Source organism: Pagrus pagrus, assembly GCF_965226575.1.
Source record: "Pagrus pagrus genome assembly, chromosome: 22".
In the NCBI taxonomy this organism is placed as follows: domain Eukaryota; kingdom Metazoa; phylum Chordata; class Actinopteri; order Spariformes; family Sparidae; genus Pagrus; species Pagrus pagrus.
The window spans coordinates 20,202,953-20,230,313 of NC_140204.1; the positions used below are offsets into that span (position 1 = coordinate 20,202,953).

A 27,361-nucleotide genomic window follows, 5' to 3' on the forward strand; every position below is an offset into this window, starting at 1 on the left:
TTTACATGTCAGCCTTGCCACGCACTGGCTTTAAATAGCTTGTTATGTTGACTATCTTGTTTTGTTGGTTAGAAATAAACCTCTTGGTTTCACATGCAGTGTGTGGATGCACACACATGTACACACCCACGCATGTGCTAAATATCTTAAGTCCATCTCATCTGTGGTTGTAACCTTATATTGGCCTCCAGGAATCAGTTAACAAGGCTAGGCTTTCAAGCTTTTGTCTTGCCACTGATGCTGCTGTTCAAAGGCGGGGTCAGTAAAGCCTGTTTGTGTGTGTGCTTGTGTGAGTGGAAAACTTAATTTGCCTAGGTTATTGTTCAGCTGCTATGAGACGCACTGTGTGCCATTTCCACCTGCAGCTTTTCCTCTTTGAGAGCAACACAATGAATTTAGTTTTAAATCCAAATTGACACCACTTTGAGTTGCTGTGCCTCTGGGGACTTGGTGCTCCATTATATCTGGAGGCCCCAGTACAGTGTCTGGTCACAGTGAATTGCTGCCTGCTGAAGAAAATAATTGTTCTGTAACACACTGAGCTTCTAAATCACATTGTGTGGCAGCCAAGACATGTCTGAGTTACTGGGATGTATGAGCGAGGCTGAATTAAAATCAGACAGGATTCCCGGCAGGAGTTTTAATTTTAATGTTAAGTCATTTAAAGCCCTTCTAGACTTAAATAAATGAGGGAAGCCAATACAGAGTGTAATGCATATATTGGGCTGAAGCTTTTGATGGCTACTGATTTGTGCAGTTTAGTGCCATAAAGTGTTTTATTCATACAGTTTGATTTGATGCTTCTGCAGCATTTAGACCATCATGGGACACTAAAAGTCAACAAAAATTCTAGATGATGATAATGATCAGTGATCAATGGAATCGGAACAACGTGTAAATGTAGAATAAAAGTCTGAATATCATTGTTCTTACTGTTGGTAACCCTGCCCAACATTCTTGTCTCCCCCTCATAAAGCTGGGCCTTTAGTGCCATATCAGCAGCAAACCCTGAAAGCATTTACTTTACTATAGGGGTGTGAATCTTTGACAGTCTCACGATTCGATTGATTTGATCCCATACGGATTCTTGGATGTCCAATTTAGATTCAGAATTGATTTTCGATCCAAACCGATTCTTGATTTAATTATTAGAAAATGGGGCACTATTTTCAGTCTTTTGATTCAGCATACTGTTTGCCAAACCATTCACTGGTGTCTGCTGAAATACAATATGAAACAGAAGCCCTTCTAGACTTAAATAAATGAGGAAAGCCAATACAGAGTGTAATGCATATATTGGGAAATTAAGATAAATGACCTGCAGCCTTTTTGTATTAAAAGTTAACCGCATTAATGAATGAATTTGAAAGCATGCATGCCTGTTAGTGCATCCCCTTGTTTTGTTATTCACAATGCTGCAGTGTTTGTTTGTTAGCTTGTCTGTTAATGTTACATTAAATTAAATTAAAGAAACGCTTGCAACTGCTGCCTTATTTGAAGAAGAACTTTAAAATAACTCTAGTCTGTGCACTATTGTTATTATTATTATTATTATTGTTATTATTATTATTATTATTATTATTATTATTATTATTAGAGTATACATCCATTTTAATTAATAGTATTTACTAATGTTAAAAACATGTGAAGTGTTGGCTCAAGAACTTGTATTGTTTGCTTCTTTCCTACAGGTCTTTGTTGTCAGATAACAATTGCACCAATGTATAGTGAGAGAGCAGGGAACAAGGGAAGCCATGTGTCACTTGTATCGGCCCTTAAGCTACAGCTGCTTGTTGAGCCCCGACTGGATTAAGAGAGCAAGAGGCTGAGTAGCTGAAACCTGATCCATTACTCTGGGGTTGATTAGAACGGCTGCCAGGACAGAGCAGAGCGCAGAGATCCTTTCAGTGCAGTGATGGTGACTAACAACACACGGCGGTGCTGATTTGCTGACACACACGCAGCAGTAGATCTGATGCAGAGCCGCTCATTGTGTAGCGTCACTGCTCAAAGAGAGAGAGTGGTGGGGGTGGGGGGTGGATAAAGGGGTATCATGCTGCTGCTGCATCGTTTCCAATGCGGGGTGTGTCCCTCCGTCGGCAGCTTGACTGTCCCTCTGCCCTCCTTTTTCACCTCGTCCTTGTCTCCTCGCTCCTGCGTCCCTTGTTGCCAGGAGTGAGCCCTCGGGAGCAGCAATGACGCTAGGCTAGGGTTTTGGAAACAAACCCCCACCAGAGGACTGGCTGTCTTTAAGGAACTGCAGCGTTCATGGTGAGTGAGCATTTACAGTGTGAGGACAAGTGGGTGAGCTTGGTGACCCACTGTCTCTCTCCTTGTCTAGCAGAATCAGAGGGCATTGACAGTCAGAGCGTGAAAGAGAGGAGCAGAGGAAGAGGATGGCTAGGGTTTCACATGATAGCCTTTTTCAGCTTGTCACAGCTCTGAAACAGGATGATGGTAGTCAGGATGTCTCTTGAAAGATGAAAACGATTGGTTTCCTGCTTGTGTTGACAGACTGACGACCACCCTTAATTGCATGTAACTCGACCTATATCGTACAACAAAAGCACGTGAAGAGCGTGGCATTGCCGTCTCTTCCATTTTGACGTTTTGAAACGTGTCAAGGGATTTCCTCCTGCTGTGATCACTGATGCAGTCAAAGAGACACAGGGCACATTGGACAGATTGAATTGGTGGGAGGCTGTTTATTTCTACTTTTCCAATTAAACATGCATAGATGTTGCCAGAATATATCAGAGGGTTTGTTGCCAGTGCTCGTAGTTCCATCTGTTTGTCTTGATAATGTAGATTTCTCCGTTTTGTCTCAACAAAGCTGCCAGATCATTACAGCCTCACTATCGGCTCCTCTGTGGAAACTGTAACTGAGCTGTCGATGTTTTTGCTGCTGCTGGCCAAAAATACTACAAATAGTCTGAAATTAATTTAATTACTTCAACAATTTTGCATCAGATCTTAAATGGTTACTACGAATAACCAGATATGATAAAAGTCTTCCTGAAGCATTTTCACAGCCTTCATTAATGGATGAGGTTGATAATGGGGTTATTTCTCAAAGGATGTGTTAATGTGAGAAATTTACTTTTTGGTTGTTAATTGTTCCCAAATTAAACTTTGCACCACCACGAGCTACTAGGTTGTTGGTATCCAGAAACAAAATGCTTTCTTTCAGTTCATGATGTTTGTGTTATATGAGCAGAATCAAAATACTGACAGAAATGAGACTTAAGTACAGTCACAGCACCTACACACGGACTTGACAGAAACATGGTGACATTTCTGGTCATCATTCACTATCAGAGGGAATAAGCTGCTCTGTAGCCTGGTAGTACGGTCAGGCAATATGTTTACCCCACCATTTTCATATTACAGTTATTAACTTTACATAGCCACTAATGGATACTTGACCTCAACGCCATGCATCTTGCAAACGGCTGTGTTTAAAAGTTAAGTTAAATGCCTTTATTGTGAAATTGCAGAAAATGTTCCATTTGCATTTCTTGCCAAGATCAAGATTTTGAGGAGGAGATTAATTTATGCACTTATCTGTTAAAAAAAACAAAACGACAACAATTGAATTGATGGAATTTGAGTAACATCAGTGTTTCCTATCCTGCAGTAGATGCCAAACAAACAAACACACCTACCTGCTGACCACACAGAGGCTCTCTCATTCATTCACACATTGCTCTGTGCTTTATGGACTTTGGAAAATGGTTTGGGGCTACCTCAGGGGGTTTCTGGTTAAAAGCAGTGAGTTTGGCATGCAGTGAAACAAGGCAAAGCACCCTGCTGTGGCCTTTCATCTCACAGCTTCCGTTATTGACAAAGCTAGTAGTGTCATCCTGAGGATGTGATGCATAGGTATCAATCCATAGCAACACAGGAGCAACATTTTGTAACAGTGGTGTCCTTCAAGCCCACTTTGCAACTTGCACCCTGTTGTGTTATCCTCACATTCATTTACCCACAAAGTACTTTAGTATAAATGTTTCAGACTTTGTACAGCCACATGGTATGATGCTATCGACAGTGACGTTTAAAGTCAGTACAAGAAAACAATTCCAGAGTGCTGCTTCCTTGTGCGCCTATAGATTTGAACCATAAAGACCATTAGCAGCCGACATGCCATTCAATGCAGCCAGAGAGCTTTTACACCACTACCAGGAACGCTTGTGACAAAGCAGGTTACCCTGGCAGCGGGTTATCATGGGATACGGTTTCTATTCCAGCAGCTAAAAGCTACTACCCCATGCCACAGAAAGAGTAAAATTCCACCTGGGAACTTTTTTTTCATTTGGAGTTTCTGGATTGTGTTGCCAGATAGCTATTCATTCAGCAACTTGAAACAATAAGGAGCCAGGAGGTCTGTCACAGAGGTACATTGAGTTTTGTTAAATGATCGCTTGTACGCTTGTTTATAGAAACTCGAGCTGACAGAGCTTCCTGATCTGTATGAACATTTGTAGTCCAGTGGCCTTTCTCACAAAGATGAATAAAACCCCACACCAAACCCAAAGTAAGAAGAGCTGTTCCAAGAGTCTGTGAGCTCAGTAAGCAATCCTGCCTTATCAGACAGGCCCAGGTACATGGAAAGGATGTGGTCACTATTGCCAGGTACAAAGAATTACTGGTGCACCTTTCTGTTCAATATAAACACAATCCTCTTAAAATAAGTACTGTCAGTGCTTCTACAATATGTCTGTGGCACAACCTGCAATCAGCTTTCATCAGGTGTTGAAGGCCAGTGTCAGTAAAGTGAAGATGTATAATCTGTTTCCCCTCTCTGCTCCTGTCTTTGTCTGCCAAAGTGCTGATTCACCAGTAGGACTAGTTATTGAGAGGAAGAGGAGTGAACAGTCCATTGTTAGTGTTTTCATGACTTGGGTAATCCTTTCACATAGTTTCTCCCCCTCACATATTTGTAGTACTTTACACTCACTTTTTCTTCATGCTATTTGCAACGCACGTGTTCTCATATCAGATTCACGCACACTATCCCTTCCATACACACACATCCTCTACTGTGTTTCACCGTGTTGGTAGCACCTGCATTGCTGCTGAACAGATGCCAGATTGCCCCTTCCCTCCTCCACCAATCTACTTCACTCTCCTCTTCCTCTACCTCCTTCTCTCTGCGGTATAAATCCATTCTCAGGGTTCGAGGCTCTGGCTAACCTTTACTTATCGACCTGCAGCTGTTCCCTTGGGTACACACTGTCTTTAGTAAACCAAGCAGCAGTACATGCTTGTTGCCTGTATATTAAAGCACAAAGCTGTTCAATACTGAATAAAGTAGAGCAGATATGCTAACCTCTTGAGGGGGCCACCATTGTTGTTTTTAAACAAACAGGTGCGTCTCTGTCTGGTCAAAATACCTAAACCAGTCACATAACTGCCTGTAGTCTGCCAGCAGTTCTTCATAGGACACGTAATTTGGTTCAGAGTGGTTTAGATAATCAAGTTGAACTGCGATCTGTTTACAACCTTTTACAACGTTTGAGTACAGTTTTACCACAACTACAAAATTAAGACCCAAGTTGTAATAGACCATAATCAACCTACAAAGTGGTGACCTCACTAGTAGTGAGCCTATTGTGATTGTAGTGTTTGAATTCTGAGCTTTTAGGGAACTAAAAGTAGAGTGTCCAATCAGCTGTGTGGCACCATCCAATTGTTTAACTCTCCTCCAGCGGAGTATAAAGTTTTCCACCAAAGAGCCATGGCTTGTAGACAGTCATGAAACAGAAGTCAATGGTGCAAACACCACATCCCTTATATAAACTGGGAAATTATTGCTTACTGACTGTCCATTAACGAGCTAGCTAAAGTGCTGTTGTGACTGCCTGTGCTTGTTGGAGGTTAGCTTACAGTCGTTAAAAAACTGGCATCGCACATAGTCACCACGTCACCAAGCTTGTAGCACTGCTATTTTGCAAGGATGTGTAAATAAACAGCTGTGCTGCATTTCTGTTGTTACCAGGGCTTCAGAGATCTTAGGTTCATCTCCACTCAGCTCAGCCTTACAGTGATAATGAACAAACCTGCTGCCTGGTGATTATCCTCTACACAGTGCGGTCAAAGAGGGGAGGGAAGGAAGGAAGGATAGGCAGATGCAGACAGATGAGAAGAAGAAAAGCAGTGGAGAGAACACACACATGCGAATGGTGACTCACCCTCTGTGTAGTGCTATAGTCTCATCCCAGTGCTGAGTGCAGTCTTACCCATGTATCACCTCCATTCTCTGGTGATGGAGGAATGGTCTTCCATTAGCACTCGTCTCACTTATCCTCCTCTCTTCCTCCATCATCTTCTGTCATTTGTCCTTTGTGTCACCTGCTCCTCAAGAGATGTTCTCCTCCTCTCACCTCTTTTCCTTCTCCCTACTCTCCTTATTTCTTGACTTCTTATCTGCACCTTAGTAGCTTCCCTGCTATGCCCTATGTTTTGAGTCTAAACGTAGATATTAGCCACTGCTCCTTTGTGTTTACTCCCTTCTTTAAAGCTGAAGTCACTGCTTTCAGCTTTTCCCAACAGCAGTGCCCAGTGGAAGCTCCTAATCCAGCACTGGATATTATTTTAATCAGTCTCTTAGAGCTTAAAGGAAAGCATTTTTATTCATTTTAGCTTTAATTTGAATTTAACTTTGTTCCCTGAGAATAGTGTACAAATCACCTTAGCAACTAGCAAATCTGTATCTGAGCTTAACTCTTTAACCGTATGGATCTTTAAGGCTCTGGAATGGCTTAACAACTCATTATCCTCCTTTTTAAAAACCTTTTTTGATTACCTCACTCTTAAGTAATGGAGAACGTGGCTACTTTGGATTTGACAGTGACAAAGCAGTTGCCCCCTCATCTGGAGTAAATGCAGAAACCAACAACAGGGAAAGATCCCTCCAAATTTCAAGTTAGTTGAACATGTATACATGTAAATACTCACAACTTCACTTGATAGAAAATAAATTACTTGAGATTTGGAGTCACTTGACTTGGGACTTGCACCTAATGACTTAAGTCACATGTCTGCTCTTTTAATATTTGTTTTCTTTTTACATGGGTTAGGGGTCATCTCATGTAACTCAGAAAAAAAGAAAATATTCTATAATGGCAGAATAATTCTAAAAACTAAGATGGTGAACATTGAAAGCATAACCTCCTAATCACTAGAATTTTAGCTTTGTTATTGTGAGCATGTTAGTGCACCGATGTTAACATTCAGATCAAAGCCCTGTGGTGCCTAAGAAGAGCTTCACAGAGCTGCTAGCATGGCTGTTGACACTTGTTACTGCTTTTTCTTTTGTTTTATGGCATATTTATTCATCCTGTAAAGAACTTAAAGTTCTGACCTGCTCTTTAAATAAATGTTAGTCTATTATAATTAATTCATGGTGGCTTTACAGTTTTTTTTTTTATATCCCCTGTTTGTTCTGATGTCCTTTCCTCCTCATCAAGCAAAAGTTCAATCAGATTCAATTACCTTTATTTGTCCCTCAGGGCCAATGCAGGGCACAAGACAGATTAATAACATTGGTTGCATCACTAACAGTCACGCACGCACACACACGCTCCTGGAAGGAATAGATTTTCCTGTCTGTGTTGTAGCCCGTGCTGATCAATGTGAATGTCCCTATGGCAGCACAGTGTTAAGCTGATTGCTTGCAGTCCTCAGCCTGCATTATTAACCAGCTCGACACACACTGGAGGCCATTTTGGACATGCAGAGGGGTGTGTGTGTGCACTCATATTGCACTTGCCCTATTTACAGTAGCTTCCTAATTAACTAGTGAGACAATGTAGCATCTTCCAGAAGCCTCCTTTGAAGGTCTTCCCTGAACTGGTGCTCTGTCAGCTCCTTAATGCTGACTTCTGGATTAAAGCTCAGAGCTTAGACGCACACACACTCATGCACACAGAACCTGTAAGTCAGCTGCTAGATGACCTTTTGTTAAACTGCTGGGAGGCCTTAGCTGTAAAAGTCACATGGCCTCTTTCTGTAGATCTGCATCACACTCCCAGACTCATTAGACACCAGCTGACAAATGCTCAGAGGCCATAAGTGCATTGTCACAAGGTTTTCACAGCAAAGAAGATAATTCTGTGTTTGTCTATGACTTCATGTACACGCCTTACTTTTCCTCTCCCGAACCTTTAAATTCTTGCAGTCTGTGTCATACCAGAACATTAGTTTTGAGGCCAGCAGTGACCCTTGTGTTGGGTCGGTCTCTGGTTTTGCTAGTCCAGTCCAGGTTTTGCTGTTTTGATATTAGATATATATTTAGCTACGTGAATGCCAACTGTGCTATATCCAGCTTGTATTAAATTGGTAATAAGCAATATGACATGTATTGTTCGCTTGGTTGTTGGCGTCCACTGGCAGTCCCATGATGCACAACACAATGCACATTGGAATAACATAAGATTAACCTAATATTTGTATTATTATATTGTTATTTACAGAGGCCTTATTGAATATAGATAAGATACTATTTTTTTCTTTATTTTTATACATTGTATCTATTATTATGCTGTTAAACGTTGGAAGTTAAAATTTGGGATTTCCAGTCCTATCCTGTATGACTAAGTAAAGTACTGGTTTGAAATTGTTTTAATTGGCTCAACCCTACCTTTGTGGCAGTTTTCTCTGTGTATGTGTTTATGTGTGTATATATATATATATTTGTGTGTGTGTGTGTGTGTTTGTGTCAATGTGGCAGACCTCACATTGCCGGCGGCAATGTGAAAGTAAATATAGGCCAAATGAAACTGACCTAAAAAGCAAGTTGTTTTCCCTGCAACACTGTTGTAATTAAAACCCCACTGTTGTTGTCTGTCAGGAATATGAAACAAAGAGTGGCAGAGCTGGACCTGGCAACCCGACGTCTCCTAGGCAGAGTGTGAGGAAAAACCTGGACTTTGAGCCCCTCTCCACCACCGCACTTATACTGGAGGACAGACCTGCGTATGTAAACACACCGTCTTAGATCTTTGGGTTGTTGGGCTATCCCACATTTTTCATTCTGACTCACTGCCACTGAAGTTTGCTTATCAGACAATAAAGCCTTGTCTGTTGTCTTCTATCTTCATCTTCCCCTCATTCCTTCAGTATCAGTCCTTCCAATGCCGGGTCATTGGACTCTATTCAGTATTGTTCCAGCTCTCACTGTGTCCCTGTTTGTATCACAGGCGGTGAAAGAGAAGTGCTGCTGAAAGTTTAATAGCCTTTCGGCAGCATGGCTCCATTACCCTGTTTTTTTTTTTTGTTTTTTTTTTAGCATTTTACATTTTGTTAACATACAGGCAGACGTATGGTGGGCCTCATCTTTCATTCAGTGTTGCTGCTCAGCTGCAAGATTAGCACGTGCTGGGAAACGTGAAAAGTGAATAAAATGAAAACAATAGCATGATTTATAATGAACTTCCTTGCGTTCACACAGGAAATCTAGCTAACACTATGACTGGCAAAACTGAGTTCTGCTGCTGCCTGGGTCTGTTGTTGCATGGCACTTTCAACCTCTTTCTCCTCTTCACTGCCTCCCCCTACTGGTACAAATAAACCAGAACAGTTATTTATCTATATTTGTAGAATGGAAGACGAGTTGTTGTTTTTGTTGTTGTAATTGGCTTTGAAAAAACAAGCACTGCAATCAAATGTCATCCTTACTAGGGCATCTACTCAGATTGACAAATGACAAAAGTGAACCCTTCATTGTTCCTTCAAGTGCACCGCGTAAAGTCTGGAAATCTATTCTCGTATGGGCATGAAGTCTTTGTGTGTGTCAACTCTGACACAGACAGCAGAGAGGATAGAAGCAGCGCACCTGTAAATGACATCAAAACTCTTTTTTTTTGGTACAAAACCTTACCGGCCAGTGTGTTGGAAAGCCTTTGGAGGTTGAGTCACCAAACAGGCATTCGCCAGTTAAAATCTACCCTGTTGTTTATTTTTTGTCATGACTTTGTGAATGATTAATGTCCTGTCGCCGTTCAGTTGCTCATCCTCAAAGTGGAGCAAGAGCAAACCACCGCTTGCTAAATCCAGCATGTTTACATTGTGAATTTTTTACTGATGTTCATTAACTTGCTCTGTCCCTATAAAAACTGTATGAAATGGTTTTCATCAGCACAAATTATTGTCTTAGAATGTAGATTTTCCCATTTCTAATGAGAACGTTATAAATCCGGTGTCATTGAAACCTCCAGAAAACCTTCCAAATGGTATTTGAGGTCAGGGGAGGGCTCCTGTCCTGTTCCTTTGTCTCTGTACCTTTTCCTCTTAATACCACTCAAACCTGCTTGACATGAATAATGCATGTTGAGCTTAGGGAACACATAGTCACTAACCTGTTTCTTTTGCCGTTGATGTTTGTGTGTTCCAGTAATCTGCCTGCCAAGCCAGCTGAGGAGGCACAGAAACACAGACAACAGTATGAAGAGATGGTGGCCCAGGCCAAGAAGAGAGGTGAGCTCATTTGGCAAAGTAATCAGTGTTCTCTTACCATCTTCTACCAGAGCGTTCAACTGCAGAAAGTCAGGTCCTCTCTGCAGCCCTTGAATTCACCACAGCTACAAACTGGAATCTTTAAAGCTGGATAGCAATGTAGTTTGATCCATCCTGCCATAGCAATCAATTGCCATATATTTTTCTTCCACTTGCTAGCCACACTACTGCAGGACTGAACAGACTCTGTCTCTTTTCAGCCCACTTTCTCTCTTCTAACTTAACCTCTTTCTTTTTGGATCTAACCACCTCTCTCTCGTCTGTAGAGTTGAAGGAGGCTCAAAAGAGAAAGAAGCAGCTGGAGGATCGGTGTAAGCTCGAGGAGAGCATTGGCACAGCCGCCCAGACCTGGAACCAGGAGATCTTGCCCAACTGGAGTACAGTGTGAGTACACACAAAGACTGATGGGAGAATACTGTCCGTCTTAAGGTCCAATTTACAAAAAACAATATGCGCTGGTTATGTTACAGCGCCAACATGCCCATAAAGTTTTGCAGCCAGGTACAATGCTGGGTCAGCAATGCTTTTGTGAATTTGCCTGAGTTTAGTTTAGATAATAATAAAAGTAATGATTTTCCAAATACTTTGTCTTTGCAAAATTAACTTAAAAAATGCAGTGTAAACGCTGGCCGGAGTTTAGAGCAGTGCAATTCTTCAAACAAAGAAGGGATCTTGATTTTATTCCTTTTCTATACATAATGGATCAGAGTAGTCTGTAATTGTTATGTTTTGAAATTAGTCTGGTTTGAAACTTATTTCTCATTGGTCTGTTTTGGTGTTTTAGTGGCATCATGCTTAAATGAACTGTAACTGGATTTAGCATGGAAAATAAAAGTTGCAAAGCAGCCAGGTTCCTCCAGGAAGTGCATCACGACAGATTAAATGCAGTCACTTGCCCTCACTGAGTCAGCATTTAGCTTCAGAATCAATTATAAATCAGAGATTGAGCATGGAACATATTAAAGCTCAAAATGGTGATAGTTATTTTTATATACAGTTGGGTTTGCTCAGTTACTCCTCTGTTTGTGTTGGCTAGTTTCCAACAACGCTTGTGATCCCACTTGACCCCAGGCACTTCACCTAATCTGAGATCCACAGTTCATAGAAGAGAAACAATTTAATATACAATGATATTTACATACATTTCATACAAATATCACCCATATCTCATAATATTATCATCACCATCATCACCACTGTTGATACCCTATTTACACTTATGAATTTATGACTAAAAAAACTTGGCAACCACATGAGGATGTCATCTTCCTGATAGCACCATCTTAAATGACTCTACAACTCTGCACACTGCAGTTGCTAAACCTACACCACAGTCGAGAATTATATGTTTGCGCTGAAAGGCCCTCAGTTCAATACATTGAATATACGTATAGTGTGTACAATGTGTTGCCCTGAGCATAAACTTTATTACACAGTCATTATATGTCTCATTCAGCCATTACATTGCTGTAGAATGGTGACCGACACATTACATCCCTCAGACCTACGTGAAGGATACTAATACTCTGTCTTCTTTCCATTCCACCAAATCATCATTATAGCACATGACCATTGTTGGCATTTATTGTGATGTCACAGTTGGCTCCATATTGGGAGCATATAGTGAACAGTTGCTGCAGAGCAGCACTGCAGGGAGGAAATACAAACAAATCATAATGACTCATAATAAGATTAACAAAACAAAACCTGTTTTTACAACAGAACTGCCTCCCATTGCTTCAACATGCTGCATTCCAGCATGTTGATTCAAATTAATGTCAATGTCAGTGCCTCTGTTCTACCTCCTAGTCATACAGTCATGCTGCCTTAATGTAAAGGCAGAGGTGTAAGGGCTCGGACTGAGATTAGTAGTTCTTTTCCAGACATAAAAATTAAGATTTTGTGTGGAGAGTTCATGTCATCTTGCTTTTCAAATCAAGTCTCTGTAATGCACAGGACACACTCTCCTAAAAACTCCTCTGACAGATGGACTACTCTGAATTAGAGGGGCGACATTGTAAAATAAGGGTTGTCTTCAGCAGCATTGGAAGGACTCACCCTGCCCCCTTCTGGCTCTGATCGGCAAATGATGATTTCTGTATGAAAGTCATAAATAATCAACCTCCTTAACTTCCTTTCCACATTCTGCCCTCTTGCAGGTGTACATCTCGCCGAGTGAGAGACCTCTGGTGGCAGGGCATCCCCCCCAGTGTCAGAGGCAAAGTGTGGAGCCTGGCTGTGGGCAACGAGCTCAACATCACACACGGTGCGTGGGTGTTCGCATGTGTGTGCATCCGACAGTGTGTGTTATCTGTAAACCTGTGATTGTCATATAATGTTTGCACTGTCACCTGACTGATCTTTGTTTTGCACTCAAAAACAAGACAGATCTCTTGGATCATTTAACGGGATAGCACTGTCCACTTACACATATACTGGACTCACACACACACACACACACACACACACACACACACACACAAAGATGTGTGTAGCTATTCGTCTCTGTTTGTAATTTAATAAGTGGCAGTAAGATGGATAAAAGAGGAAGGAAGAGTGTGTCTATTAAGACGTAGCACGGTCAAATGATTCCCCCAGTACGAGAGGAAACATGCAGCATTTCAATTAGTTCTCTAGTCAGAATTGCACACACACATGCATACAAACACACACATACACATGCATACAAACACACACACATGCATACAAACGCACTCTGCAAACTCACTCTCCACTTTCACTCAGAGGAAGCTCCTCAGCACCCTCAGGGCTACTTGTAGATAAGCTCTCGCTGACTGCTTAGCTGAACCCACTCTGCTTTGTACTACTCAGCCTTTTACATGGAGCACAGTCCTATGTATTATCACTCACACAACACACACACACACACACACACACACACTCATCCGAAGCTCAGTCCCTTTCTAAAGTGTCCGTCTTTTATGAATAGCAGCTCAGTGACAATATTCCTCCATTTTAAGTAAAGCTGTTTTATTACTTCTGCTAATACCACCACTAGCATTTTTACTAAGTCTGCTTCAGCTAGTCATACTAAGGTTTCTATTGCTAGTACCTGCATTACTACTACTGTACTGTAAACTACAACTACTACTTCTAATGCCACTGAAAAGCTTAAGTCTTGATACTAATGTATTGTGTAACAATCCGATTCAGCATAATTTCTTGAATCAAAACTGATTGTTGATTTAATAAATAGAAAAGCAGGCAATGTTATTCCAGGCTTACTTCAGTGTGACTGTACGCCGTTAACATCGTTAATCTGGAAGCACGTTACAGTCTGCTGCCTGTATGAGGGAGAGACATGCGGCAAAGTTTCAGTGTGAGGTAAAGGTGACATGCTGGTGTTTTTAAACAACAGGAAGTTAGTTATTGCAGTTCGACCTGCAGATTCAGATGCTGTTTATTAACAGTCAGTAGTTGCAGCAGCTATGACACACAGCTCATGGAGGCTACAGCGGTACTTTAAAAATGATTAGCTGCTGATTGCTGCAACTTTCTTCAAAAAATAGTCGTGTTATTGTAGTCAGATCTGAACACACAGACATGATACACCAATTTTCAGATTTGGTGACTCACATTGTCTTTGTCTGATGACCAGGCCCACACGGATTCTGCAGACAACTTAGACTTTAAATGAGTAAAGTTGCTCCTTGTAAAACTCAGAACATTAACACCTCTCCACCCCCTTGTCTATGTGTAGGACAGTCTCATGTCATACAGTTAGCGTTAAGATTACATTTTCAGCACCAGTGTGACAATATGTCAAAAAGATTTACTGCTGAGAAACTAAGTACAACATATGTATTTAAAGCATGCTTAAGATCATTTTAGTTTTTTTTTGTATTATGTCTCCTTATTTTTACTCAAAAACAATATTAAATGGACACTGTCTATACATTTACAAATGAATAAACATTGCATTGAATTCTGCAGATTTTCACTCTGGATCAGGGCAGAAAACTGTTTGCTGATTCCATCTGGGTCTGCTGATGACCACTGTGTTTAAACGTCCATGACTCCAGTTAGAAAACCTGCCTAAATCCAGAATAATCTTGTTTTTAAGTTTTATTCAGTATTGAAGTAATCTACTGATACTGTAGTTGTCTATACATCCATGAGTGAACTGTAAACAGGAACTGCTAATAGCTAATTCTGCATACTTTTTAAATATGCCATTTTTTTCCAAAATGTGAGCAAATATAGGCGAAAATAAACCAGACTCAAGTTGTAGCCCACAGTTAACTCACTGAATCTACGACAGCAACGTTATACTTCCTGTTTTAGTCCCTCAAACGCAAATTATGTGCTTCAAAAAGTTGAGCATCAACAAAAAAAGAGATAAATGATTTGATGTTTATGTTCAGATATCTTTATATTTATTCTTTTATTCCCAAGGAACATCTTCAAATTAGACTGCAGTTCTCATTACAGCTGCTTAAGAGTCTGTTCAGCATGGCCTGTAGTTGCCATTGTCTGTAGTCAATATTAATCTGCTGGTGTTTGTCCTGCACAAGATCAGGGCCACCAGTGCAGAGCTCTGTGTCACGACTCAGAAAAGCTCATTATTTCACTCCAGCATCTCATCACTAGAGGGCAGCCACAGGTCAGAGCACAGGCCGGGAGGTTCAGTGTACTGCAACAAAAATGAATGTCTGCTGGAAACGGAGCTTGATGTGTTTCCTTTAATCACCTTTAGTGTTTCTGCTGCAGAATAATGTAGAGAGCCAAATCCTTTTATCACCTGAAATGGTTTCTGTCCAGTCATCATGTTCTCTGCTCAGCATCTCAGGCCTCTGTGTTCCTCTCTTTCTCTCATATTGACTGTGCTGTGCTGTTATGTGTCCCTGCAGAGCTGTATAACATCTGTTTGGCCCGGGCGAAAGAGAAGTGGAGGACCTCGCCAGCACCTTCCTCAGAGCCTGAAATTGAAGGTAGAGACAGAATGCAAAATGCACCGGCCATTTCTTTAATGATGTCTTAGTGCTTCCTAATGTTTGACCATGTCTGCCAGATGCTGGTTCGTCAGATCGGGAGTCAAGCCTGGAGCTGATCAAGCTGGACATCTCAAGAACTTTCCCCCACCTGTGTATCTTCCAGCAGGTCAGTGAGAGAACCACCTCATACAAGACTGATGTTGTCGACATCGAGAAGATGTCTCTGTCAGCCTTTTTAATTGAATACAAGGTTACCATGGCAACGTGGGCAAGAAACAGTGAAGCTCATTCACTCTGACGTTATTGTATCAAAGTTGTATCACATTAGATACTGGGGAAGTATGTGTGTACGGGAGTATTTCTCGCCTCTTTGTTAAATTGTCTTCATTATGTCTTCATCAGGGTGGGCCATATCATGATGTGCTGCACAGCATTCTGGGGGCATACACTTGTTACCGGCCAGACGTTGGCTACGTAAGTCACACACACACAAAACACAGCATTACATCCTGTTGTGATACTTCAGCACATTTTGTACCTATTCTCAGTGTACTGCACCTTTTTTAAGAAAGCAGTCATGAAGCCTCGAAGTAGCTAAACACTACCAGTATTTTTCCCTGGGTTTATGAAAGGGGGTCCCCTGGAAAGAAATATTCTTTCTTTAATAAAGAATATGCAATTTCACATGGAGCAGATAATAAATAATCAACAAACATAAAGCTTAATGATCAAACTTGCTAAAGAAGTTCACTGCTAACTACAACCATCAGATCTGTCATTTAGTTTTGATGCTCTCCACATTGACTTGACATTTATGTGGCTTGGGTGCTGTGCTTAAAGGCTTAAAGGCTCATTTATGCTCACTGTTAGATATGGATATGGACGGAAACCTCTGTCTGTACTAATTTCGTCCGTATTTGTTCACCTTTTCTGAAAGCTTACTGATCCATACGAAGCAATGCAGTATATAGCTGACACGAGATGAACATAGGACACGGTGTAGAAGCTTGAACAAAAGCGGACATCTGAAAGTACTGGAAATGACGTTCATCAACACATCGTGATGTATTTAATGGCCTCAGAGACCACCTCCGTCTACAATGATGCCTCCACTTTTGCCTCTTTATTAAAAGCCACATTATCACAACCTTCCCCGCCATCGCCATATTTGTTGGTGTCAGAAAATCTTGACTCTGAGCTTCCGTCTTTTGGATGCTTAACATCCATGCCAACACAAAGGACGCATGGAGGGATGTGAGCAGTTATGGTTACGTCACTTGAGATGGACGTATCTATTTTCATACCTAAAGGGGTCAAAAAATGAGCCCTAAGCCTTATAATAGTTTTTGTTTTATGGGTCTTAATGCCTGTGTCTATTTATATATGAGGATTTTATTGGTTTTGTCAATATTAAATTGGGAGAAAAGTAAGACAACACATTGCATATTGGTATACAGTCTCCAGTAATGTGCAGTAGTAATACTTGCGTAGTATCAAGGTTAGATAATAACATATCACAGACTCCATCTCCCACATAACTCCTACATAGTCTATTATTGTCGATCATGCGGTCTGGATGACTGATGCCTCACGGTATTCGCCTGAGTGTGAGGTGTCTGTCAGACAGCGGGTAGACAATATTCTTTGTGCCAACTGTGTGACTCAGTGCATTTCCATCCTGAGGCCTCGCTGAGCTAAACTCTACCGTGTTAGAAGCATCTCAGTTGTGGTTCCCTGCTGTCTTTACACACTGGGTCTTTGTTTACTGGAACAGCTCACATCTCCAAAGTGAAAAATTTAACTATGAATGCATTTTTGTTATCGGCTAAAATTAAAACAAAGTATGAATAAACTTCATGCAAAAAGAAAAGTTGACTAAAACATTCGGTAACACTCCCATATGAAAACCATCATTTATAAATGAAAGTCTTCTAGTTAACTAAAGTTTATAGTTATTTCACTGTTGATAGACAAAATGCTTTAGAAACCATTTCTTAGGAATTGAAGAGTATTATACACATCAGTTGCAACTTCATAATGGCCATCTAGACAATGTTTATAGATGAACTATACAGTATTTATTGTCCATTTACAAAGTTTAATAAACATCAGTTGCAACTTTACAATAAACAATCCATAATATATTTTTATAAAGCATTTTAGTGTTTGTTAACAGCAAAATAACTATCAACTAATGTTTAATTTACTAAATGTACAATTTATTTATTAATTATGGTTATTATAAAGTGTTGCCGAAATCAATATTTAAGGATGCATTTAGTTGTTACTAACTTTGCCCTGTTATATATGAAGTAAAACTAGTTTCTCTTATTTGTGTGTGATAGCTGTGAGCTTCAGTGCTCGTTCTGCTAATATACACTCTCCAGGAGTACAGATGCTAAATTATCTGTCACCATATCTATCATCACTATCATTATACATAGAAAGAAGAACAGAAATTATAAAAAAATGTAAATTATATGTGTATTTATATTTTTTGTCAGCTTGCTGCAGTTGTAACCAGGAACATGGTTCACCTCCCTTCAATATATGAAACATGAAATCTGTCACCACCAATATTCCTAATTGACCAGACAAGATTATTCACCTCAAGGTCATTGATCTCAACAGAGGCACAACATGAGACTGATCCCAGGTCAGATGTAATAAAACAAGACTAACGAGAAACCACAGCAGACCAGATGCACACAGCTGTAAAAGAACCTGAGCGCTCAACTCAAGTCAGGATGAGTTTTCATTTGAGCGTCAGGCTATTCTCTGAGGTTCACATCACTGCTTCAGCACAGTCATTCAATCACAAGATGAACTCAAACCTGACTCATGTTCAGTACAGCTCTACAGTGCAGTGCCCAGTGGTTTGAGCAAGGCATTTCTACAGTGTGTAGGTGTGATTTCCCACTAAGCAAACCTCTGCATCTTCTCCTTTAATCCACCCTCCTCTTGCCTCTGAGGAGAGTTACAGTACTGATCATGTGATTCATCGCTCTCTGTTCCCAGACTCATGTTAAGCATTAAATCCCATCCCTCCTCTTGATGCTTGTATTTGTTTGTATGTCGCATTTAAAACGTCTCCTGATACATCTTATATTGTTGACATCAAACTTTGGAGAGCAAAGTGTAAACTCAGCACTTTGCAGCAGAATTAAATTGATAATTATGTTTGGACACCATGCTTCGCTCTCACTTTGAACTCATTTGTGCACTGCTGTAACTCTTCAGTTCCACATTTTGCTTGTAAATGCTGCGGTTTGCCTTGCTGCTTCTCACTGCAGACCCACGCTGTCTATACTTGGTAGAAATGAGTGTGACTTCCTGCACTGACCCCAACCCATGAGCTGCTACACACACACAAAAAAAAAGGCTGCACACAGCGGTGAATGCGTAGATTTTGTAATTTTGTTTTGCTCTTTGCATGCGTCTGTGTCAGCATTTCATCTCTACCAGTTTAATATCCACGCTGAAAGCCCGGCTATTTACAGTATGAGTGTAAGTTAAAGCAGATTTAAATGGAGCGCTTAAAAAAGCAACAGTGCCGATGATGGTGTGGTGCAAAATTCACCTTTAGCTGGTGTTAACTTGCTGCCATTGTCTTTTCCTGTTCTCACATTTAGATGAATTAGATGTCAAAGTGTCATGTGTTCATATCAACACATTTTTTAAGCCTTGTTAACTGTTTCTTTCCTGTGTGTGTGTGTGTGTGTGTGTCTGTGTGTGTCTGTGTGTGTCTGTGTGTGTCTGTGTGTGTCTGTGTCTGTGTGTGTGTCTGTGTGTGTGTTTAGGTGCAGGGAATGTCGTTCATCGCAGCAGTGCTGATCCTGAACCTGGACACAGCCGATGCCTTTATAGCTTTTGCCAACCTGCTCAACAAGCCCTGTCAGATGGCCTTTTTCAGAGTCGACCACAGCCTTGTCAGTACACGCACGTACACACATACAGATTTCTACATGCACATACACTTAACAAACAATGCCTGTAAATGCACTTTGTACACATGACTTTTAGAATTGTTACAGCTCGATCAGATACCAGATCAGCTTGTTGACCAGGACTGTTTTTATATTTTACATTTCTTGAGTGTGGAAGTTTATTCTTGACCTTGGAAACAATATATTTATACAAAGGGGCACACTCATCTTATATTTAGACCTGAAGTAAAAAAAATAATAGTATACACACACTGGATTTATTTATTAGACCGAAAAAGGTTGCACAAAATAGTATTTTATCCTGTGGAGTCAAGGGGCCATACCAAGAATATAACAACACTTACCATATGATATAAACCCTCCCTGACCCTGACTATTGTAAGAAAGTAGTACAAAAAAGTTGTCACATTAAAAAAACAGAAAAAATATTCAAATATCGATAGAAATGTTTTAAAAAGACGGGGCAGCAAAACATGTCAACACTACACAATTTAGAATACAATCATTAGCAGTCTGATCAGATTTTCAGATCTTGACAGTATATTTCTACTGGGGATTGTCTGCCTGGCCAATTATCAGCGCTAATATTCAGCATTTTTCAGATTATCAGTATTTATCCATTACAGCAAATGTATATCGGTTTCAATTATTGGTTATCTGTATCTGTATTGGCCCTGAAAAAAACAGTCATTCCCAAATGATTATCGATTCATATGCAAGTTATTTTCTTGATTAATCATTGGGTTTATAAAAGGCCATGGTCGTGTCTCATTTTAGACTGCTGGCTGAACAAATCAAAACATATTCAGTTTAAAATTAGAGAATAAAATAAAAAATAAAATATTCACATTTAAGAAGCTGAAACCAGACTTTTTGGCTTCGTGTGTGTCTTGTTGCTCATAAACAGGGCACAAAATTACCACTCGTCAAATGCTGCCATAAATATGCAAGTGGCTGGCATGCAAAAAAAAAAAAAGATATTTGTGTGCCATGTGCTACTTGATAGCAGATTTCACTGAAAACCTTCCACACTCATTTCTCTGACACCACAGAAATCATCATCTACCATTTCGGGTGTCTCACTGCTTCATAAACATCGTGGTTTTTGTGTGTGTGTCACTCTGTAAGACCACCTTCTCCTCTCTCTGCAGATGTTGACCTACTTTTCGGCATTTGAAGTGTTCTTTGAAGAAAATCTACCAAAGCTTTTTGCACATTTCAAGAAAAACAACTTGACCCCTGATATTTATTTAATCGACTGGTGAGTTTCTCAATCTTTCATATTTTGTGTTGTTTCCTCCAGATGGCCTCATTTTGAACTACTTGCCATTATGTCATTTCACAGCTTCAGTGGTAACTATATATGTTATCCACCTACACACATGCAGTGCACTTTGTTCCCCATCATGTTAAAAACGTGTTACATGTCGTTCTCTCAAAATTTGACACTTACCCACATTGAACCCTTCACAGTTTCAGTGTCAGGTGTGATTCTCAGAAAATGGCATGGTTGGTAGTGTGGGCCAGGGTCTCAGTAGTCCACCCACTTACTGGGGAAATTTCTACATTTCTATTTCACACTTATATCACCCACACCACATCCAGCTTTTCTAAATCGAGTGACTAGGGCATTATATGCATCTAATGTCACAATTTCCATCCAATTTTATAAATGCTTATGAACATGCAAAACAAAATTGATTTGACTTAAATTGGACATTTTCAAGCTTATCACTATATTTCATCGCATTTTAATGTCAAACTAAACTCCTGTAGTAGATCCAGCAGTGCTAAGAGCATTTTAGCAGCTAAAGAGCCAGATATTTCCCTTGGGAGTTGGTAGAGACCAAAAACAGACCTAACATACAGTGAATATTGGACATACTTCATGGCAGACAGGTTGAGAAGAGAGAGTGAAGAACATTTTTATCCCAAAACTTTACAACACAAACTCTGTACTCTCCTCGACTCTGGGTGTTGATTCCTCCAGAAGCTCTGGGCTTTGCCCACGGCTGTCTCCTCCAGAGCTCGCCAGCTGCAAAAGCTGTCTGCCGGTTAACAAGGTCGCTCATGATCCAAAACACCAGGGTCTCTCCCTCCACTCTGGTTTGTTAGTACAATTAACCACACAGCAAGACATATTATTCATCCGATATTTGCATTAAAATTCTCCAGAAGGCATCAACACCACAAACACGGACGAGAGGTCAAGATCAGTGACTGCAGTTAGCTGAGGTGAAGCCCAGTAGACAGCTCATGGCGAGCTATCAGTCAAAGCCTGGGAAAGCGTAGCGTTGTTTTTGTTGTAAAGTTGGGGATTATAACTTTTGTTTTGGAGTCCGCTTCAAGTGGCCATTTGAGGAACTGCAGTTTTTGGTACTTCTGCGTTGGCTTAATTTTTAAACCTCTGAGGATACCACTTAATAATATACAGTTGCAAATGTACCTCAAAGATTCAGATATGTATGTGCTCGTTCCTTGTTTTCATGTGTGCATCATTTTGAACTGAGTTACTGTATTATCTAATGTGCACTGTCTCTCTCTGTTTCCCTCCCTCCAGGATCTTCACTCTGTACAGTAAGTCGTTGCCGTTGGACCTGGCATGTCGGGTGTGGGATGTGTTCTGCCGAGATGGCGAGGAGTTCCTGTTCCGCACGGCGCTGGGCCTGCTGCGTCTCTATCAGGATGTCTTGACCTGCATGGACTTCATCCACATGGCTCAGTTCCTGACGCGACTGCCCGACCTCATCCCCGCCGAGCAGCTCTTCCAGCACATCGCTGCCGTTCACATGGCAAGCCGCAACAGGAAGTGGGCGCAGGTAGGATGTTGCAGCTTTGCATTTTACGGTGTTTTGTTGGCACTGTCTCTCACGTATTTTTTTAACAGCAGCTCCCTCTGTCTGCTCAGGTCCTACAGGCATTACAGAAAGATCCGGAGCGAGGCAGCCCAGTGCTGAAGCGCTGAGCTGAGATCACACTAACAGACTCAACCGGAAAAAATTGACTCATAGAAGACCGGATGGACCTGAGAAAGACCTGTGTTCAACATCTATGGGACATATCTGGTTGTAGCCGCTGTGATAAACCTGTGGAGCTGTGTCACTGCTCTAACTGGATCCAGGACCCTGAAGGGAAGGGTGTGAAAAGGATACGAGGCCTTATTTATCTCCCACCACCCCTCCGTTGCTCCGAGGCCCAGCAGTGGACTGGAAAATGTAGCTGGCAGAGGCTGAAGAATGTATCACACTCCCACACACACACCTCCACCTACTGGGCTGACTCAGGTCTCCATAGACCGGAGGAAATCAGAGATGCCAGTTACGACCAGAATCTTTCACTTTTTATTCTCTGCTGTCTTTCTAGCTACAGTTCCACTTCAGTTCACATTTGGCTGTTTTATGACAAAAAGTCTATGTATGACCCCCCCAATGTGTAATTAAATATTAGTCAGGGAAAATAATCGTAATGTCCCAGAATGACATCTTCTGTCTGACAGCGTTGAAATATGTTAAGTGGAACCTCAGCTCGCATCCGTGTGTCTCGGTTTGTCTCAATATCTTTGTTTTCTGCACCTTTTCTCTCCAAACTTCATTCCCTCAAGTTTGATTTTGTCTTTTGGACCTCGTGTGCTTTTCAGTTTGCGTGTTTCCTGAACCATTCCATGAAGTCAACTCTGTCTCGAAGAGAGTTAAAATCCATGAAAATGCACATAACCTTCATGCTGTAGGTTAAACACCTGAAGTCTGGTGTCTCTGAGAGAGAGCACCACGTTGTTACATTTAATTAAATGTTTGAACCCTCTAAAAAGAGGCGATAAGCTGCCTGTAAATGCGTTTTACAGTATATTTACATCAATGAAACTGGAGTAAATAATGAGGTAATGTGTTGCTGTTAGACACACACAACATGCAGTGTCAGACATGGACCCCCACCCCACCCTTGTTTGAGGTACATTTCAGCTTGTCAGTGTTGTGATTCCTGATTTCTGGGTGTGTGTGTGATGTCTTTAAAATTTGTATTTATTTAATATTTATCAAACGGACGTAAACATGACTTGTTCCAGTCAAATGAAGGGTTGCTGCTGAGCCTCTCCACACCCACTTAAGTGAAGAATGACAGAAAAATGATCGTTTTAGTCATCATTGAAACAAAAATGCAAAAACATTCCCTTTTTCCAGCATCTTAGTTGTGTGGAGTTGCTGCTTTCTTTGTCTGATAGTACATTGAATTTGTTTGAGGACGGTAGGTTGGAAAAAACAGAAAGCAATTTGAGGACATCATCAAGTGTCAAGTATATTGTGTAGGCGCTCTAAAAGCCCTGACGGTAAGCTACAGGGCAGCCTGTTGAGTGTCTGTGGCATGTCTGTGATTTAACATCTGTCCATCTTGTTGTTTAGCTTTGCAAAATGGTGATTTCAATTGTTGACTATAGTTTCTCACCATCTTTGTCTGCCTTCAAAGGAACAGTTCACCTCAAAATGAAAAAAATCCAGTCGCTATCTACACATGCCAATGTTGATGGAAACTTGGATGAAGGTTTGTAGAATTTCTGACTTTCCATGAGGAGGGGGGTGAGGAGATAATATGTGGAATTTCCATTTTGGGGTGAGCTTTTCCTTTAACACAAGAACCAGACCCAAGCAAAGCAAAACTTGCAAGAAGACCATGGCATGTAAATAATTGGCTAGTTGTTTTGTTTAGATGACAGATTCTGGTTTCCTGTCATACGGACTATCTGCATGTCAGGGGTGAGATGGCGGCAGGTGTGACTACATCATCTCTGACTTTGTGGCTGCTGTTCTTTGAGGTCGTCAGTGTGTCGCTGCTGCGTTCACATCATGGTTAATGTGCAACTCCACCCTGACCAGTGGTGGGGGGGGCCAATATTTATATCAAGCGTCATGACCAGCATTGTTTTGATGAGGTCACACAGCCTAGCCTGACAGTGCTAAGTTAAAGTGAAGTACCATCTGTACTGTTGATCCTGCAAGAAAAGCAACAGTTTGTTAAATGTAATTTTGCCCATTTTGCACAGTATGTTCATCAAATGAAATCTCAAATGCAGAAAGACTTCTGATCACTCTTCTTGATGCACTCCCCCCTCCCCTTCCCGACTCCCCCAGTGTGGCAACACACGGCAGGACTGCAATAAAGCTTTTTGCACGTTAATGGAAGCCTTTGATTTGTGCCTCGCATCATCACTTTGTCATCACTCACAGGTTTTAACGGGTTGTCTGTTTGTCATCCTTTATTTTTTGTGCTTAAGTTGTGACCAGCTGACGATACAAGTGTGTGTTTTTCATGTGTATGTGTGTTTAAGAATGATCTTTTAGTTACTGGGTTAGTTGTTACATTTAAAGGCTGGCCTGTGTATGAATTGACCCTCCCAGCTCTACCAACACTACCTGCTTCCTGCCCTTCTATCACACTGGCAAACACTGAATGATCCTCAAAACAAAATTCAATCAAACTAAATTTGAATGAAATGTGTAGTAAGCGGTTTTATTCACTGGATATTTGTAATTTCTTTCTGTTTGTTTTGCAATTTTCTATTTTGTTTTTCCTCAAGAGACCCGTGTACTGTAGAGGAGTGATGGACAGACATGGAGACAGCAGAGGGTTACCATGCAGCTGTATCTCACTTGAAATGTATATAAACAATGGTTTTATTAAAATAAAGAGCTGTACATATTCAACTTGGAGCAGTGCTGTTTCTTTGTTCACATTAAATGGAAAATGAAAAAACTATTCTGAATTCATATTTGAATGTTTATTGCATTTAGGCTTGCGCTGATAGAAAGAGCAATTGGTTGTTACTGGTGGGGTCAAAACAGAAATAAAGCTGTGTCATCTGCGTAAAAATGGAAACTAGTAATTGTGTCTTGGATTACGTGCTCTATTGGTAACATAAATGGAGAAAAGCAGGGCGTCGATTAGCTGCCATTGAGGACACTGAGGTCATGTCCTCTATTATTTTTGGGTCTGTATTAAAAATTCTAATATATAAACTCCCTAAAATGTTAAATTAAAGTTGCTAAAACTACTTAGCTGTATGGCATATTTTGACAGATAGAGAGCTGTCTGTTCAGTGATTATTACCAAAATGTTCCTGCAGTGGGGCTTAACCCTGCACCCCCCCAGCAGGGCTACGATGCATGACCTCAGTGTTTCTAAAACCTTGGCTACGGCCCTGCCCAGAGGTACACCACAAGACAAAGACTGTCAAACTTTTATTCAGCTGAGCAAAGTGTAACACTTGTTTGGCCACTTCTAGTTTAAAAAAAAAAATTGAAGTCATGGTTATGCTTTGAGCTACATCTTGGCTCACCACAAAGGCATTTCCTCTGTAATCAACCACTCAACCTTTTAAAAAAAAAAAAAAAAAAAATCGAGCGGAAAGTTTCACATTAGCAACTTCAGTACCCTGAGACCACAAACCCCCTCCATGTTCCTACACCTTTTTTTTTCTTTGAACATTTATGATCGAGATAAACGTGACACACCACACCACCTTTAGTTCAGATGCCCTTGACTGCAGTTGAAGAGCAGTTGTGATATTAATTTCTAGTGTCTCACCAGAAGAATACGGCGTCATAATGAAGACCAGTCACATCCTTCTGCTCTGCATCTTGGGAGCTGCACTGCTTTCCTCAGTCAACTGCAAGAGTAAGTTAACTTTGGTGTTATACATGCATACATATATATATATATATATATATATATATATATATATATATATATATATATATATATATATATATATATATATATCAACCAATATTTATATACATATATACATACACACATATATTTAAGCTGTCAGGACAGCCTGATAATACATTACTTTATTGTCTTTTCTTCAGGTGAAATTGGTCCTGAAGACTGCTGCTTCAAATTCTACCCGAGAAGAATGAACAAAAAACTAGTCCGTTCATATTACCTGACTGATGATCGCTGCCCCAAGACTGGAGTCATGTAAGTGCTACAAATTTGAGTTTATTTTAACGCAATTACTTAAAAAAGTATAACAAGTACTACTCAGTGTGACTATTACTATATAATCACATTTTTTTCAAAAAACAGTGCACCCTACATTTTTATTTTTTCTTAAGATGAAAATTCTTCTTCTTCTTCTTCTTCTTCTTCTTCTTCTTCTTCTTCTTCTTCTTCTTCTTCTTCTTCTTCTTCTTCTTCTTCTTCTTCTTCTTCTTCTTCTTCTTCTTCTTCTTCTTCTTCTTCTTGTTATTGGTTAGAATTACAATAATGCTGTAAATCCTACTGTTGGTGTCTGTTTCCTTCATTCTATTTTTTATTGTTCTTCACAAAAAGATTGACCATTAAAATGACATTAACATCTTCTCCTCTTTCCTTTAGTCTGATCACACAGAAGTCTCGTCACATCTGTGCAGATCCGACTCTCTCCTGGGTTGAAGGCATCATGAGGACCTTAGACGAAACCACCTTTTAAACCGGCTGCCTGCTTTTTCAAGTTTCTGATGCTTTTGCCGCTTTTATCAAATCACATACTATGAAATGCCTGTTACAGTGTGGTCTTGATTTTGCAAATCTGTTATAAGTAAAGATTTAATCTCCAAATTGAGTTATTTTAAGTTTGCATAGGCAGCCTGACCAACTTACCCTTTGTTTTTGTATTGTCTTTTGGATGCTTTGTATTATCCACAATAAAGCTCATACAAACAGTGTGAAAGCGTTGCCCCGTCTCTTCTTAATTCCTTAAAAACTAGGAAACAATCTGTTGGTTTGTAAAAGCCTTAATCCATCGTGCTTGATCTATAATAATAAAAATATTTTGATTTTAAAAAATGAACTGACCAATTTACTCTCCATATAACTAAGAGTTTGCTTGACTGTAGACAAGTTTTATGTTTTTGCATGTTGAGCTTACCTGCTGAGCACTGACTCAAAGACTCTCCAGCTTAG

General features: G+C 40.4%; 2 protein-coding genes across 5 annotated transcripts in view; both read left to right on the top strand.

Moving 5' to 3' along the window:
• tbc1d14 (TBC1 domain family, member 14) overlaps positions 1-25,116 on the top strand; it is a 40,901-nt gene extending 15,785 nt beyond the window's left edge. For 2 of the 4 annotated variants that reach the window (XM_084344722.1, XM_084344723.1), the window contains 11 exons: positions 8,855-8,979; positions 10,397-10,479; positions 10,785-10,902; positions 12,678-12,784; positions 15,390-15,470; positions 15,551-15,639; positions 15,876-15,947; positions 19,274-19,402; positions 20,572-20,681; positions 21,981-22,239; positions 22,329-25,116. In XM_084344722.1, coding sequence (XP_084200848.1) covers positions 8,855-8,979; positions 10,397-10,479; positions 10,785-10,902; positions 12,678-12,784; positions 15,390-15,470; positions 15,551-15,639; positions 15,876-15,947; positions 19,274-19,402; positions 20,572-20,681; positions 21,981-22,239; positions 22,329-22,385 — 1,230 coding nt within the window. In that variant the 3' untranslated portion in view covers positions 22,386-25,116. Of the gene's footprint in view, positions 1-1,911; positions 2,272-6,042; positions 6,186-8,854; positions 8,980-10,396; positions 10,480-10,784; positions 10,903-12,677; positions 12,785-15,389; positions 15,471-15,550; positions 15,640-15,875; positions 15,948-19,273; positions 19,403-20,571; positions 20,682-21,980; positions 22,240-22,328 lie in introns of those variants that run through there. The other 2 variants (XM_084344725.1, XM_084344724.1) reach the window with 2 other exon arrangements.
• Positions 25,117-25,925: 809 nt separating this feature from the next.
• On the top strand, positions 25,926-27,122 carry ccl36.1 (chemokine (C-C motif) ligand 36, duplicate 1). The gene is made up of 3 exons (XM_084344059.1): positions 25,926-26,086; positions 26,284-26,395; positions 26,795-27,122. The coding sequence occupies exons 1-3, from the start codon at positions 26,017-26,019 to the stop codon at positions 26,886-26,888; spliced, it is 276 nt and encodes a 91-aa protein (XP_084200185.1). The 5' UTR covers positions 25,926-26,016; the 3' UTR covers positions 26,889-27,122.
• Positions 27,123-27,361: the final 239 nt, after the last annotated feature.